The 16,414-nt window shown below is 42.1% G+C and overlaps 1 protein-coding gene across 2 annotated transcripts in view; it reads right to left on the bottom strand.

Moving 5' to 3' along the window:
* arfgef2 (ADP-ribosylation factor guanine nucleotide-exchange factor 2 (brefeldin A-inhibited)) overlaps window positions 1-16,414 on the bottom strand; it is a 31,713-nt gene that overhangs the window by 13,859 nt on the left and 1,440 nt on the right. The window contains exons 2-25 of one of the 2 annotated variants that reach the window (XM_084014713.1): window positions 15,538-15,568; window positions 14,978-15,101; window positions 13,299-13,445; window positions 12,343-12,522; window positions 11,736-12,051; window positions 11,472-11,624; window positions 11,228-11,355; window positions 10,046-10,179; window positions 9,027-9,261; window positions 8,667-8,766; window positions 7,500-7,639; window positions 6,849-6,957; window positions 6,566-6,755; window positions 6,303-6,414; window positions 5,989-6,194; window positions 5,778-5,862; window positions 4,040-4,211; window positions 2,874-3,025; window positions 2,630-2,758; window positions 2,266-2,424; window positions 1,205-1,352; window positions 865-961; window positions 696-736; window positions 438-607 (exon numbers count right to left, since the gene is read on the bottom strand). In XM_084014713.1, coding sequence (XP_083870839.1) covers window positions 438-607; window positions 696-736; window positions 865-961; window positions 1,205-1,352; window positions 2,266-2,424; window positions 2,630-2,758; window positions 2,874-3,025; window positions 4,040-4,211; window positions 5,778-5,862; window positions 5,989-6,194; window positions 6,303-6,414; window positions 6,566-6,755; window positions 6,849-6,957; window positions 7,500-7,639; window positions 8,667-8,766; window positions 9,027-9,261; window positions 10,046-10,179; window positions 11,228-11,355; window positions 11,472-11,624; window positions 11,736-12,051; window positions 12,343-12,522; window positions 13,299-13,445; window positions 14,978-15,101; window positions 15,538-15,568 — 3,458 coding nt within the window. The remainder of the gene's footprint in view (window positions 1-437; window positions 608-695; window positions 737-864; window positions 962-1,204; window positions 1,353-2,265; window positions 2,425-2,629; window positions 2,759-2,873; window positions 3,026-4,039; window positions 4,212-5,777; window positions 5,863-5,988; window positions 6,195-6,302; window positions 6,415-6,565; window positions 6,756-6,848; window positions 6,958-7,499; window positions 7,640-8,666; window positions 8,767-9,026; window positions 9,262-10,045; window positions 10,180-11,227; window positions 11,356-11,471; window positions 11,625-11,735; window positions 12,052-12,342; window positions 12,523-13,298; window positions 13,446-14,977; window positions 15,102-15,537; window positions 15,569-16,414) is intronic. The other variant, XM_084014714.1, reaches the window with a different exon arrangement.

Here is a 16,414-nt window from a genome sequence, read left to right as displayed (position 1 = left end):
TCTATTATTCTCTTCTTATATGAACCTTTGTTTTGTTTCTGTAGGTTTAAGCTATTGTCTTAGTTGCTATTATTTTATATTATGTTATTTTTTTATTATTGTATTACTATTGTTATTAAAATTATTATTATTGTTTTATTTTATCAAAATTTTGTTTACTTTTTATTCATTTTATTTTATGTTAAAGCACTTTGAATGACAAGAGTGCATGATATTTTGCTAAATAAATAAATTTGACTTTGACTAAAACAAGGATAAATCAATTTGAAAATGTATTTTTGTATTCCTGTATTTTTTTTAACTCAGGCTTTATTTTTTACTTGGATAATAGAGCTTATGTATAATTATTAATGATCAACTAATTAAGAGTGTTTTTATATATATATATATATATATATATATATATATAAAATTTGCAAATGCTTTAGTCCACTGACCTTGTTGAAGTGGTCTCCTATGACCTGCCAAATTCGAGACCACTGCAGCCTGATGCGGTTCATGTTATAATAGGAGATTTCCACAATCTTTTGCAAGCTGAACATCCTCGGCTGGTGTGCCGAGGCCAGCTCATCCATGGAGACCGCACACAGCCACCGCACAAAGTCCACTGGAGACAATTAATACAGGAGCATGCGATGAGTAACTTCTCTTTCTTTGTAACGAACACAAACCGAGATGCTGAACGTCACACTCACCGATTGCATTTCCATCTAGTCTGGTGGAACCAGTGAAGATCCTGCAAATTTAAAAGCAGCGTTCATATTTGTAGGGAACAACCTCATTTATCATTAAAAGCAGTCTATAGATGCATTTATTATGTTTAATTAATGTATCCCGAGTGTTTTTATGGGCAGTTTGTCTTACCTGTCCACAGCTACCACCACACTCTGAGAGCTGGTCTCGCCAACGGACTCCTGGATGTGAGCCATCTGTCTCTTGTCCTGACTTCCCACCAGGTTGCCTGCAACATTAAAGACATTACATGAGCTCATGTCTACAGTCAGGCATCAGACATAAAACACAACACATGCTTGTGAATAAAACAGTGAAAAAAGAAATGTGTGTGTGCTGATAAATGTAATGAAGATGTTTATTTTATTTTATTTTACACACTAGCTGCTTTGGAGTCAATGCTGAATATCTGGTGGTTAAAAGAAATTATAATCCCAGTCTGCAACATTTTTTGCATGCGTGCAGGTTTTACCCAGGCCCAGCGGCATGAACTCCTCTGTGCCGGAGGGCAAGCCCCTGATGCTGGCCTCCCTGTCCCGGACCACTCCCGAGATGTAGCGCGTCTTCACCCCAGTGCCGATCAACTGGGCGAGCTCCAGCTGACTGATGCACCTCAAGATCTACAACACACAGATATACGTGACAAATCACTTACAGAGGGGTTGTATGTTTTATTTATTATTTATTTATTGTTTCAACTATGAAAGCCCATTTTCACCAATGTGTTGAAAAAGAGATCCTGTAAGTCATTATAATGAGAAACGTGCTCTAAGCTGAGCCGATCCCAGCCAACATCATTTGAGATACTCAGTCATTATTTGGATAGTTAGTCTTAATAATGGTTTAACACATGATCTCTTTTTTCCATCACAGGGCTAAGTTTTTTTGTTTTCTTTTACTGGCGGAACTCGGCTTCCATAGAGAACAGTTTTGATCCAGAAATTAGCATTTTTATTATTAAACTCTCAAAAGGTTGAAGGCTTTTCTTGGCTGGCGAGAACATAATTGACATGGGGCCTATTTATCAAACATCTCAGGATCTGATCTTGGAATTGCACCACAGTTTACAAAAAGATGAAAGCACTAAAAGTGATTTATGAGGCTTGCTACACTGAGAAGGACTATCTCTCGTAAAGAGTGACATCATTGTTTTGAAACACAGCTGCCAAGAAGAATTTATGATCATGCATTGTGGTTCTCCGACCGTGACCTTGTGAAATATTCAGTGGAAGGTTTCCAATGCAAATTGTTTTTACAAGTTTATTACGTGTAGGCCTTATGTTTATGGGCAAATAACATCCAATGGGTAGCCTTTACGTTTAGAGGCAAATAATGGAAGTGACTAAGCTATCTAGGTCATATATTAATGAATATGAAATACAATCATATTTGTAACCCCTATCATTATTTACTAATATGTCACAAAATGGCCATAAATGCATCAGTTTTTATCTAAGTGTGCCTAATACATTTGCAGCTGAGCGCTTCCTCTGTGCTGCTAGTGCTCATAAAATCCTGTAAGTAAAGAGTCACCTCATGCCAGGAGTTGCCCAGGTAGTTTCCGTCAGTGTGGGCCACCGTGATCAGGGTCTTGATGGTGTCGATGTTCTTCTGCTTCATCTCTGTGATGCTGGAACTGGCCGTCAGCAGGGTGAACCTGGCCAATGCTTGGACGTACGCGTCTCGCTCCAGCTACGGACAGGAAGGACAGTTACTACACAGCCATCGTTAAGCACTGAGCCAATATCAAAGTGTGTGTGTGTGTGTGCAAATTCCATTTAGCCTACAATAATAATAATAATAATAATAACTAAAAATGTATGGGAAAAATTTTTTCTCAACATTTGTAAAGGCATCGGCTAGATCGTCGTCCATCGACACAACCCTATCACCACACCTGCATGTTGAAGATGCTGGCGATCCTGATGGCACATCGAATGCCCTCCAGACAAAGTGAAGCCACCTCTGGGTCGTCACAGTCCTGCAGACCCACACTGAACGCTGCCAGCAAGGGGGTCCACGCCAGCTGCAACGCACAGAAATGATTGGCAGAATGTTAAATTGGTTCAACAGTTCCTGACTCTCTGGTCACAGTAAGCCTCCTACTGTTCAAAGACCTGGTTCCATCTAAGCAGTAGTACCTTGAACATTGGCCTGACGTGCTCCAGGTGCGTGGCGCTGAAGAAGGGGGCCTGAGCATGGCTGACGGCCTCCATCAGAGCTTTAGCGGTCTTCGCCATCTGCTCCATCTCCACGTTGTACAGCAGACGCCGCTGCTTCTCACTGGCTACACCTGGACGGCAAACAGTGAGTAGTGTCAGGGGAAGAACAACGCAGCGATACATCGCAGAGAATGTTGATGTTTTTAAAAAGAGGCTCAAGACCCACCTTTTTAATCAAGCTTTTAACTGACTTGTTTAATTCCTTTTATGCTTCTTACATTTTTTATTATTATTCTATTTTATATTATCTATTTTAGCTTATCCTGCTTTACTGTTTTATATATTTTATTTATTTTTATTGTTTTATTTATTGGGTCTATTTTACTTTATTTTATACATCTTTATGAATTTTACTGTTTTTGTTGTTTTATTGTTTTATTCCCTCAGATTTTAGCTTCTACCTTTTACCTTATTTTACTGTTTTAGCCCCTCGATTTTCCAGTGTTTCCTCCTGGGGGCCTACCACACCGGGAGTTGTTTCTGGTCCAACGTTGGGGGTGCTGTCCTGTGGACGGCCATGGCCCGGGTGGTTGGAGAGCTCTACACCGTGGTGTGGAGCCTCCTGTCTGCCTGGGCTGGGGTGGTCCCTGTGGCGGCGCCCCCTGCAGGCATGGACCATGATTCCTCTCGGTGTGTACGGCCCCCAAAGGTAGCTTCTTCCTCACCTCAGATCTCGATGCCCAGCCATGTCTCCTCAGCAACAGCTAGTGCATGTGTGTGGGTGTGTATTTGTGTGTGTATGTTTATGTGTGTGGGTGTGTATTTGTGTGTGTATGTTTATGTGTGTGGGTGTGTATGTCTCTGTGTATCTCTGTCTATATATTTGTGGGGGTGGGAGGTTTTGGTTTCGTGGTGTTCTTTGTTGCTCACATCTTGTTTTGTTTTTGTTTTGTTCGCTTTTATTTTTTGTGAGGCACTTTGTGCTACTATATGTATGAAAAGTGCCATATAAATAAAGTCTGATTTGATTTGATTTGATTTGATCGCTAGTCTCTTTTTAACCAGAAACTGTTCAGAAAGCACAACAGAGAAAAGTTTCATTTCAGTGAGTAATCCTGGCAGGATGAAAGGACACAAGTACTCACTCTGCTTGGTGGACTTTGGAGTGATTGAGAACTCTTTGCTCTCCTTCATGGCGATCTTCTTGCCTGCGATCTCATCGTATATAGAAGATAGATACTCTTCAGGCAGGTCCTTACTATCGTTAATACCGCGATTCATCTTGATGTACTGCTCCTTTGTCATCTTGTTCTTCACCTACATAAATGAAGAAGACAGAGAAAGGCATTTGGAGCGACTCATTAAAAAAAGGGAGGAAATCCAGAGTTCAGCTGATTTGCGGTTTTGATGCACATGTCTGGAAAACAGTGCAGCCAAAAAAAAAAAGTTATGTGGGTCATTTTTAAGCTTTTAACCCCTATTATCTATTTCTGTAAACATAAAAAATAAAACATTAACAGGCCAATTTATTAACTATTATAGGCTTCCATATAACAGTGGTTCAGATTAGTTACCCCTCAAGCCGCTGCTGCGCCCGTTCAAATGCATGAGCTGGTAAATTACTTTTTGCTGTGTTTATACCGTTCACCTTGTGTTTAGAGTGATACATTTTAAACCAACTGTCAATGTGATCATGTTTGTGAGTTGCAAAACCCTATCTGAGTGTTATAAACTACTGCATAGCGTTTGATGTCGGCTGAGCCTTCAAGCTCATGGACCTGTTACTCAAACTGGACTTTCATCAAACCCTGAGAGGCAAGAATGATGTAAAATTCATGCGACCCATTTTCAAGAAAAAAAATTTGTCTCCCTTTATGACTTAAGAACAGGTGAGAACAGATTTTCCAGGATAATCTTTCTCAAATATTGTTAGTTGGCTGGTGATTTCTTTTGTTGTCATATTGTTTGTTGTTGTAATACAAATTTGGCCACAAGAGGCTGAAGTGCACAACAACACCACTGTTCTAAACTGTGGTTTAAGCAGTAGTGAAGCTGAAACCTCTGAATCCTGTAACTACGCAGTACGGCACTTGGAGCTTTTCACCAATTTTACAAAGACAGCCAATTTGTTTTAAATTGCTTTAGAAATAGGAGCTCTAAATGATCTACATTCAAAAAAATACTTTGCCAGCCAGATCAGATGGTTTACAGGATATCCACCCTTTATTTCATAAATGCATTTAATAATTGACTCCTTTATTTACAGGGATTGTATAAAGGTGGTTTAAATTTGAATTACAATTCCTCCTCTGGATTAAGGAGGTTGATTTATGACATTTAGTATATTTTCTTTGTCATGAATGGCTTTTAAGCCTTGCATGCTTGTAGCTCACCCGTCATCTGTGGAGGCTCGCACCGTGGTGCCACAAAGTATAACGTTTGAATAGGACTAAAAGCATTTCATGGTTTCTTCCAGGTGAGTTATTTTCTCCAGGATTCTAAACACAACGTACGAACACTGAACAAAAATAAAGACGCAACACTTTTGTTTTTGCTCCATTTTTTTCGAATTCACCTGCCAAACAAAAGGAACTTCGATCCTCCTGGCAAAACCTTTTTTCACCTGTTCTTCAGTCAGAGATCAGAAAACGCACCAGCAGATTTTTTTTGCCTCACTTGCCTGTCAGGGCTTCCGTGGTTTTTGATGTGAATGCTTTAAAATGCATAATGCCTTTAAGCAAAATGCGACTTCCTGAAGACTGCTGCATGTCTATTATATTCCACCGGGAGAAGAGTCACGAGACACATTTGCATACTTGGTGATAAAATGGCCCACATATGGTGATGATAATGACAGGACATCAAACAATCTACCGCTCTCACCTGAGGACTGTGCAGATCTGTGGTGAGCATAATGATGGAGTATGCCAGCACGTAGGCAGTGTCTGCACTGGCAAACAGCGTCTGTCTGTAGAAGAGGACGCATCAGGGCAACAGTTAATTACAAAAATTACAGTTTGTTTTCTTGCTAATCAAACACTTGAGCACCAATAAACCTCTTATATTTGAAGAGGAAGTCTGATGTGGGTCTTACCCCTGGTTGCACTCTAAGTATCGGGCAGCAAACTTCTCCATCAGCCTGTCAATCTTCTGGGCCTCACCAGGCAGCCTGAAACCTTCCAGGAACGCTCTGAGTGCCGAGACAAAGTCCCGGCCACAAAAGTCCAACTGGTCCACGTAGCAGTACATCACTTCTTTGTTGAACTTGATGTTCTCGCCCAGGAACTCTCCCACCTGGGTCTGTGGATGCAGAGGTAAAGTGTTTGGGGGGAGATTACTAATTTGAATTAACTGCTGTGTTGCTGGAGAAGACAGCATTGTACAACCGAAATGGAAATAGTCCCTCACCGTGTCCAGTCTGTCCTCCTGTTGCAGGAACTGGGCGATGTCCTCGGCTGCGGCACCCAGCATGCCCTGGTCCTGCAGGTACTGGATACCTCGCTTTGGCTTCTTGTTGAAACTGGGGAGAGAGCAAGGAAAACATTAATACTCGTCTTCTCACTAAACCAGAACAAAAGGTGAAAATACAAAAGGTGAAAATATTCCGCTCTACTGGACTGTCCCGTTGATTGATCCTAAGTAATCCTAACCAGGATGAGAAAGGGGCTCACAGTTCGATGCCGTGCTCAATGATGTCCTTTTGCTGTTTGATAACCTCGTACTGCTCGGGATGGTCCGCCTGGGAAACCGCAATGCTGGAGGACACGGTGGAGTCCTGCGAACTGATGCTGTCTCGCCGTCCCGCCAGCGGTTCTGGGAGCTTCAGCTCTCCTCCCTCACTATCAGATGGATGCTCCTGGCCTGCAAACAAGTCACACACACAATTACTTTTTTGTTTAGACCGTCCGCTCTCCTGTGCATTGTTCACATATTTGTTATACACTGCAGACTTACCTAAGTTAGCTTGAAGGTTTGGATTAACATACATGTCTTTGCTCCACTCCACCATACATTTGAGGATGGACACCAGACACTCCAAACCCTTTTTACGTAGACTCAGCTCCTGTGGACATTACAGAACCACCGAGGTTTATTAACACTATCACACAAACAAGTGGTGTTACGCAACAAAAAACAATATGGCTCCTGCCGTATGCTTGATGAGATTACAGCTAGATGCATATGAATTCTCATTATACGGATCATCGAAAATATCGTCGAGCTGTCTAGCTCACTATCGCTGTAGACAAATGAAGAATAGAGCCTGATTTAAAAATACAGGACACAAAACATACATTTTATTTATTAATCCTATATTTCTACATGGAGACCTTATGATCTATGATCATCTAATTTAATTCATTTGATTATAAAAAAGAATGCGTCTTATCCGTGATGCTATAAAAACATTTGGTTCAAAACCAATTTTTAAGTGATTCCAGTATGTTTTAGTGCACTTTTAAGCATTTTAAGCATGTGACAAAAGGAATATCATGAATCATAATTATTTTGTCCAGGATAATCGTGACATGAAATTTCCTATCATCCCATACGACTCGGCAAAGAGAAAAACAACCCATTAAATCGTAACACTACTGAGCGTACCTGCAGAGGAGTCATCCCGAGCTCCTGACCACTTCTGCCCTGAGCAATCTTTGACAGGTCGTTGACCAGGCGCTCAAATATGTTGGCTGCATTCAAGTCACAGTCATAGTTCACGTAGATGTCAACCACGCACTGGGCATCTGGGGGGACAAAACGGAGTGAGAATACACTGTTGGCTGAAAAGATCAGTAAATACAATATAAAGAATAGATTTGCAGCACTTCTCAAATCTAGCTCAGGATATCAAGCAGGCTGCTCAAATTCTGGACCACCTTAACCAGAACCTGACCACGATGGCACCAATTAAACTTATTTCAAAAGCTTTGTGTGAAGAACTCCCCTGCCTGCTGACATAACAATAGCAGAATCACTCCAGAGCTGTGCTAGACGAAAAGACGGCATGGTAGGATGACGCTCACCAACACTGCTGTGCTTTTGGTGTGCATGTGACTCGTGCTGTTAGAGCACATGAACATGCAATTTGTTTTCAGTGCCAGCAACAGCTGGAAGAACAGTATAGTCATGGGGAAATATGACTTACAGCCCTTTCACCTTGTTGAATAAATGTCATGGAACATTTACATGTTGATCTCATGTCTGAATAAATGTTTGTCACGTTTACATTAAATTTCCAGTCTGAAACAAATGCTGATGAACATAAAAGCTGAAGCAGCACAAGTTCAAATGCAAACTGCATGGATTAATAACTTAGTCTCATCGTATTGGTATTCTATGATTGTGTACCTTCGGACATTATAAAACAGGCAGAAGGATTCAATCTAATAAAGGATTCAATTCAATCTGCAAGAAGAGAGGAGACGAGCACCACGCACACTCTGAAAACAAAATCCATCAGCGATGCAGCCTATGAGTAAACAGAAAACACTCCTCCGTCACATCATTAAACTTCAGCTCACTGCGTCTTCTAAACGATTTCTAAATTATATCATTTGTTCTTGCAGACCAGGTTCATTTTCATAAATGTCCTATCATGTCTAAATAGAGCCGTAAGTTACGTTAACATAAAAGTCACCTATGTATGAGAGATAAAAAGCCATCACTTTAGCATCTTGTGTTGTTATTCCAAGCATGAAAGGGCTTTAGTTTGTCTGTGTGTCTCATTGTTTAGTCGGAAGTTGAGAAAAGGCTGCGTCCATGGATTTGTACCTGCACAGATGCGTGTTAGAGTCTGGATAACCATCCACTTGTGTTCAAAGGAACTGGTCGATGTCTCCAGGATGGTCAAAAAGATCTCCCGGAAAAACACCTGAGGCAAGGTGGACGAGAGGAGACAAGTCAGGAGGTTAGGGTGTGTCTCTGTAATGAGTATAATGGTCCTTTTCTAGTGCATACTTGTATTTCAGGTTCCTACTAGAACATGTTTATAACACACTAAAGGAAAGGGCAAAACATACAGATATAATAGGGCCTCTTTAAATCAAACAAGCTGCAACAGGTACATTTCTCTCTTCAGACAAAAACTCAGCACAGATGTCACAGTCTGATCCTGTTACTCTATATCTGTACCTCAATCTGCATCTTCAGGTGGACCTTGAAGTGGGAGAGCAATGTGAGGAAGATAGCCAGCGAAAGCTCAAAGACCTCAGGCACAGAGGAGACGCCATTTTTGGACAGAGCCACACACAGATACTGTTTGATGGCATTGACAAACATCTCGTGGGTGCGAAACACCGGCCCGGCGCCCTGCAGCACGGAGAGCAGCAGCTGCAGGGAGACAATCTTGGACCGCAACTCATGGGACCTGCAGAGGAGAGGGATTGTATGGTCATCAGTTACAGTTGCGGTAAATGTAAAGGGACGAGACAAAGACACTGAAGAGCAAGATGCTAAATGTGCCTTAATGCCCAGTTTACTCTTAGTTGAGGGAAACTTGGTATAATAGAGGTCCATCGTGGTATAAATTGAATGGAGACTGGACTGACTTCTTTGTGAGCTTCTTCCAGGCTCAGTTTACTCTGGCCTATTCACACCGACTGGCTCTAGTGTTACAGTAACTAGAGACGACTGAGACACACCGGGATGGAAACGGGCAAGTTAACCTGTGGAGACTGAGATGAGCTGATGTGCCAAAAGGCATTTTTGTTTTGGCAAACAGTTGTCATCTAAAAGCCCAAAAGTGTGTCGAGGAAGGTTTTCAGAGTACAAGCGTTGATTTAAGATGTTGATTTCGACGAGATTTCGGTGTTACCATTAACGATTCTAGATCAGGATGTTAAAGTCGAACTGAAACGCCATTTCAAGAGAATCTAGCTTCCTTATTTATGTATATATATATATATATATGTATATATATATATGTATTTAATTTTATAACATTTTTAAATTGCTTGACAATATGTGATGTGAGGGATGTGATCTAAAAGCGTTAAAAAGGCATTTTCCATTTCAGCTCGACTGTAAGGGAAACTTTTAAAATACCTTCATGGTGTGATGTAAAAAGATAGGCTGAGATAAGGCTCAGACTTAAGAGGACTGGTTATGCAAGTTATCGTGCTTTTACAGGTCATAAGAAACAAAGCACTCACTTTGGGTCTGGAGGTCCTTCAGCCAGAGGCTTCATGGAGAGTTTGCACAGAGAGCGAAACACCAGAAAGGCATCTTTCTGCAGGATGTGGGAGAATCGTGCTGCACCATGGGGTCCCTGCAGAGCCTCGGCATCCTGAGAAAGATGAATAAAGTCAGTCTTACTTGTTAAATAAAAAAAAGGAAAGCAACAGCTCGGATTCATTGAGCTCTAAACTGTTTCTGTGTTGGGACACTTCCATATTGACTGAGGTTTGTGGCAAAGCTCCACAAGTGCCCAGCAGACCTGAGGTTTGAGTCAAGAATCTGAACAGGGTAAACATGCTCATTTCAAACGTTTCTCATTTTAGCAGCAATGCATTTCCAACTAACTACATTCCTACTATATTCACTGAACTCTTCTCTCTTTAACTTGCATTGGTGTGCATGAGTGGCTGATGACAGGAACTACACAGAGTTGCACTTCAGTATAATATAACTGATAAAAACATGAATGAAGTGAGCTTTCTGGCCATGTCTCACATGTGCAAAACATATATTTGGCTGCCTGTAAACATACGCCAAAGAGGATGTGCACATGCTTATTATTTACAATGTATTTTGTACCAACACCATGATACACAAGTACAGTAAGATTAACTTCACCAATTGCCAGTTAAAATGTTCCCCCAACAGGCGTAACCTTGTGGGGAGATCATGCGTTTGGTCCTGTGTTTATGCATCTGTTCACAGCTAATATCACATAGTTATGGACCATAAGCCTGATATAGTTTGTGCTCAGTTATGAGAGCATGGTCAAGGACGTCTCATGGTTGTGCTGACACACACTTTTTGAAAGCATATTTTATTGATTGTTTTATACCATTATTGACCGGTTAGGTTCCAGATTAAGTGACCGGCCGGTGGGCGCCACAATTGATCTACAACTGCTTCTGTAGGAAAAGGCATTTCAGGCAAACAGCTACGCTAAAAACAAGCCTCACCTCTATTGCAGGCATCATTTTGCGCTTCGTTGTGGCCCAAAAACTTACATCTATAGAAAAGTTTGCAGTTTTTACTGAGTTTATGTGGGGGGACACACCTGGTGGAGATCTGCTCTCTACAGAATGCATTTTTCTAGTTTCGACTGTGTTTTCCCTCAGCACACTACGGATTAATAACTAAAAAGTTATAAAACTGCTCACCAGCATATCTGTGGAGGAAACAGAAGAGCGGTCCTCAATGATGCCGTTCATCTGCTGGCCCTCTGCTCGGACTCGAGGGGGAGCCACTTCTGTCTGCTCATCGACAGGGTGAGCTGGATGCTCAACTCCTAGAGGGGACGTGTTCAGGTCAAAACAGTCGCAGAAGAGTGCATTGACATTTATCAGAAAAAATTAGACAACATGAGACAGATGACATAAAATAGCATAAAAAATAAGTTCTGACCTGTTCCACTGTGTATTTGTGCGGACTGTTGCTCTCCATCCTCTGCTTCAGTCACTGAGGACTCTGCTGGCTCCGGATTGCTCTGTTTGTCCACTTCGGTGTGCTCAGCTGCTGAAGCAGGCGTCTCTACATCGTCAACTTCAAACACAGAATCTGATATAATCAAATAAAGAGTCATGAGGATTAAAGAAGCGTTTTATCCTAAAAGAGTTGAAGAAAGAAAGATTTTGACACTGAAAGATGGGGACAAACGTTGACACATACCTCTTGATGGTGTGATCTGTTCTTCTTCTCCTCCGTTCATGGGAGCATCGCTGCCCTCAGGTTCTCCATTGATTGATGGTGCGTCTGGTGTTTGGTCTTGGTCCTGGTCAGGGGCTGGTGGTGGGGGTGTGGAGCTGGTGGTGTTGGTGGTCGTGAGGTCAGGAGAACTACCTGCCGGGGACGGGGAGTTCTGGGGCTCCGGAGTAGGCGTCCGGTCAGACCGAGGAGAGCCCGATCTCTGATGACCTGGGACTGGAGATGGGTTCTGCTGGGGCAGACGAAGCCGGTCCTTCTCCTGCTCCTGAGCCTCCAGAGCCTGTAGAGGCCGCGGAAGGAGAAGAGGATGTAGTTGTTTTGGGAATTTGAAAATTTGACAAAAATAAATAGTTAAATATAGCCACAAGCGCCATTCTGGGTTCCAGCCCTTTTTTGCTCAACAGAAGGGAGAAACAAAGCCGAGGGCTGCTCAGGGGTTCCTGAGATATGGCATTCACAAGAATGTACCGGACGGACAACCCAAAACCAGAGAGTGCAGAGCAGAATGCCAGAACTCCCTCAAGTGACATCAGTTGCATGGATATAGAGTAAGTAAATTAAATGCACTAACAGCCTGGTTTTCCATGCGTGTGAAGATAACATTGAGCATCTGTGTGAGTGTGGCCTTCGCGGTGGTCTGGTTGATGAGGTTGCGGCTGGCCAGGTAGATGTTGTAGCACGTTCTGACGGTAAGGAGCACCGTGCCCTCATGAATCTCTATGTGCGGGGAGGTCACCGCCGTCAGCAGGGCCTGGAAGGAAACAAAAGGAAGTCAAGAGTTATCAGACAGGAAGTATTGTTTAGAAGATGCAGCCGCTGCACCTGCTGAATCACCACTTGACTTCCCTATTTGAGGAGTGTTAATGGCGCAGAAGAGCAGTTCTCATATTCCGCTACTGCATGTTTGGTGCAAAATTCAACCATCCATTTTGATTACTCAAAAACTGATTCTAAGAAAAACATGAAAAATATAACTGTGTGCTCAAGTCTTTATTAGTCTGTCTAAATAAACTGCACTGACATTCAGGGTTTATTCAGTGGTGAATGTAAGACAAACATGTTGATAATCTGCTATAAATCTCTTGTCAACAGTGATAAAAAGGGTGTGCTTGTTATAGGAGGGGAGACTTTGTCCTTTTTAAACAACCAGGATGTGCCTTTCATTCAGAAAGAGGAAACTCCAGAAGGCAGTTGAATGAATCGCAATAACTGCACAAAAAACAAGACAGTACGTCAAGCTGAACAATTGACCAGGAAATGAGAATGAATGCTTTTAAAAAGTCTGAGAAATATGGTAAAACTGTGCACCAATAGGATAAATGATACAGTCCATGGTAATTTGATTTTTTCACACAAAAATTACTTTTCTTAACTCCTTATTTAGCGAAAGAACAAATGCAGACATGCAAACATGACAGAAAGCTCTTAAGCGTGGAGGAATAAAGTGTCTCCTTCCTCCTGACGGTGTAACAACATTGACAGCTGGAGGATCTGAAGGCTACCAGATAAACAGAGAGGCAGGTATACCTTAATGATCTGTAGCTGAACTCCTTCATCGGTCTGCGGGCCCTGGAAGCAGTTGCAAATGGTTTCCAACAGTCGGTCGATCAGCCGCTTGCCCGGGCTTCTGCTGTCTGGAGCGTTGCCTGTGATATGGCCGTACGCAATCAGCTTCTACAGTGAAGAAAGCGTGCACAGGTCAGGGCAACCGAGGCAGAGCGAGTGTGTTTCCCTCTACGTCGTTTGGGGTCTTAGTGTAATTGAAGTCATTTTGTGGGTTGTCATGCACAGAATTCACTACAAGCTTCTAATGGGGTGTACGTGTGTGAGTTTCAGGTTTATTTCAGTGACACTTGCCCGTTTGTTTTGCTAAATTGTAAGTATGTAAGAAACAGAGAAATTCAGGGGTCATTGTGTGGCCACGCGTGTTATCAAGGGCTCATTTGATCAAAGGTGAACAGAGGCACAAATCATCACATACCGAGAGCCCAGAGCCAAAGATATCCTGACATTTCAGCCTTAGACCTTTCAATGTCAGGTCTAAGTCAAATCCCTGACTCTAAAATACATCAAAATGACACAAAATTAAAAATGGAGGATTTCCAGTTGGGCAGCGCTAATGAAATCCAATGTGAAGGATGTCTGAAATCATGAGAGCAGTATGTGTACCTCTTTTCAGGAATATGGGAGCAACTATGTCCCACACATTAGGGGGCGCTATGGACCCCGCTAAACATGCATGAACCCAATCATTTTAATTCTCGCAATGTTCCCAGGTTTTGATGTGTACACCAAGTTTTAGAAGTTTAAGTATACCAAGGGTATTAAAGTGTTAAAGTGATGAGGGGCCGATATGCCACATTCAAGCCAAATAACAAAATGAAAACGCAAAAATTACTATTTGAACATGGATAGAGATTAATGATCCCACCAAGTCTTGTATATGTTAAATGGACCTGCATCATTATGGCGCTTTTCTCATATTTGCGACCACATGGAAGGACCTTTTTTTTTCACCCCTGGCATGCGTTGGTGGCGCTATGGAGCGTGCTGGAAACGCCCAAGCACCGCGGGAACTTAGACATGTCCAACACAAATTTTGCCCCTCAAAAATGTGACTGCACAGCAGAAAAACAATTTCTACAAAAACAAACAGTTCCTCCTTTCAGTGCCACAGCCATTCGGCACTTTCATGCTCTATTTTTATAACAAGTGCCTTACATGGGTATATCAACACCATAAAGGACTACAGATTGGAACAATGAGACAAGTAAACCAGGCAATTACAGGTACAAACATGAAATCAAACACATAACAGGTGCATGGGATTACTCAACTTCCATTCTACCAAGAGCACACTGAATGTACCTGATGGATAATACCCAATGTAAACACACAAGTGTCAATACTATGAAAATCTACAAACAGATTAAACGGAGTGCCTGTGTGCCTGTGTGTGTGTGTGTGTGTGCCTGTGTGTGTGTGTGTGTGTGTGTGTGTGTGTGTGTGTGTGTGTGTGTGTGTGTGTGTGTGTGTGTGTGTTTGTGCGTGCATAATGTAGAGCCATTGTTCCGGGTGAATGTCAGAAGTGTTAAAAAACAGGTGTAACAAGAATTCACCTCCCTGTAAACAAGACGGGGAATGCTAGTTTAACTGTATCCATGTGCACAATCCACAACTCTGTGTGTGTGTCAGTGAATACTAACCTGCAGACAGTCCAGAGAGGTGCTAACTATCCGGGGGGACTTTGACTGACAGGCCAACTCGAAGGGCAGCACGTACTTGTCCGCCTCGATGTAGTTGGCTCTGGGTGGGACCACTGTACCATCCCTGCAGGGACGAGGAGAGCAAACACAGTCCCTTTGAAACGTCATGGCAACTACAGTAGATGATGTGAACTGATAAAGTGCTGTGTAAAACTTTTCACTGTACATTTATATACTCATCGATAAGAAGTTAACAGAGCATTAGGCTTTACGTTTGAACCTTAGAAAATTATAAAGTTGAATAAGCTTGTCTGTAGGAGCAGATATATTACCAGGAGGTTTAAATAACTAATGATATAGTCCAAAGTAGCAGTTATAAAAGCAGCAAATCACCTTTGTCACAAATCACAGCGAGCAGCTGGAGTTTACTGCCGACTGCTTCAGGGTTAACCTTACCTCAACCTCTTGGCTGGCGTCACAAAAAGGGGGGGAAAGCCAAAACTATCTGCTACTTCATTCATTCATTCAGGGGGAAACTGTGTGTGCATAACAATACTCACTTTTGTTTTTCAAGCTCTGCCTTGATTTCATCTGTGGAGGGACACAGATGAGATTAAGTGTTATTGAAGTGTGAACTTTGACCCTTTCAGCTGACATCAGTGTGATATGATTTGACTATAGATCTGGGGGGCGATCAGGAACCTGACTGGAGACAGATGTGCTTTGTTTCCTTACAGTTTCATTGGAAGACAAGTAATGTTTCGAGTCAACGTATGCAACTGCATGTAAAGATTTAATCTGAGACGCCCCCTATGTTTTATTGTTAATCACATTTGGTTCAACCGAACGGCCGGCTTCAGATCTTTGGTCTCATTCCCTGCATCAGCATTCCCATCCGTTCTGTCATCAGAAGCTTTTCTCCTTAAAATCAATTTTCATTTGTTCATACTTTTCATCCCACATTAGTCAATCCATTACTCAGACCTACAAACTCTGGAGAAGTGAAAAAGGTGACAACATGCAAAACTAAAACCCTCTTCATTCACTTCTACTACCCTGGTTGACATAAAAAAGGTGACTGTAGCCAAAAGGTGACCAGTTTGCAGGTGTGATTACTATGGACGCACTACTCAGCTACCCAGCGTTGCAGCCTTGAACAGCGAGTAATGGCGCACGTTCAGCGAGATGTGACCAACAAAATTGATTAGCCTGACAAGCAACGTGGTAGCGGACGCTGCTCAACTCAACACTCACAAACTTGTGCAGCTACACAAGAGGAAATTAGCTTGAGCAATATCCAACAACAACTGTCACAATCACGGTTATGGTGATGACATATTTCAAGTAACTATCAAAGTTGTAGGACCTATTATCATGTAATGAAAATGTAATCTCAATTTCCACTTTGTACACCCATTCAATCATGATGGTAAAAGA

This window comes from Eutrigla gurnardus, assembly GCF_963514095.1.
Source record: "Eutrigla gurnardus genome assembly, chromosome: 8".
NCBI lineage: Eukaryota > Metazoa > Chordata > Actinopteri > Perciformes > Triglidae > Eutrigla > Eutrigla gurnardus.
This window is presented reverse-complemented; position numbering and strand designations above follow the sequence as displayed.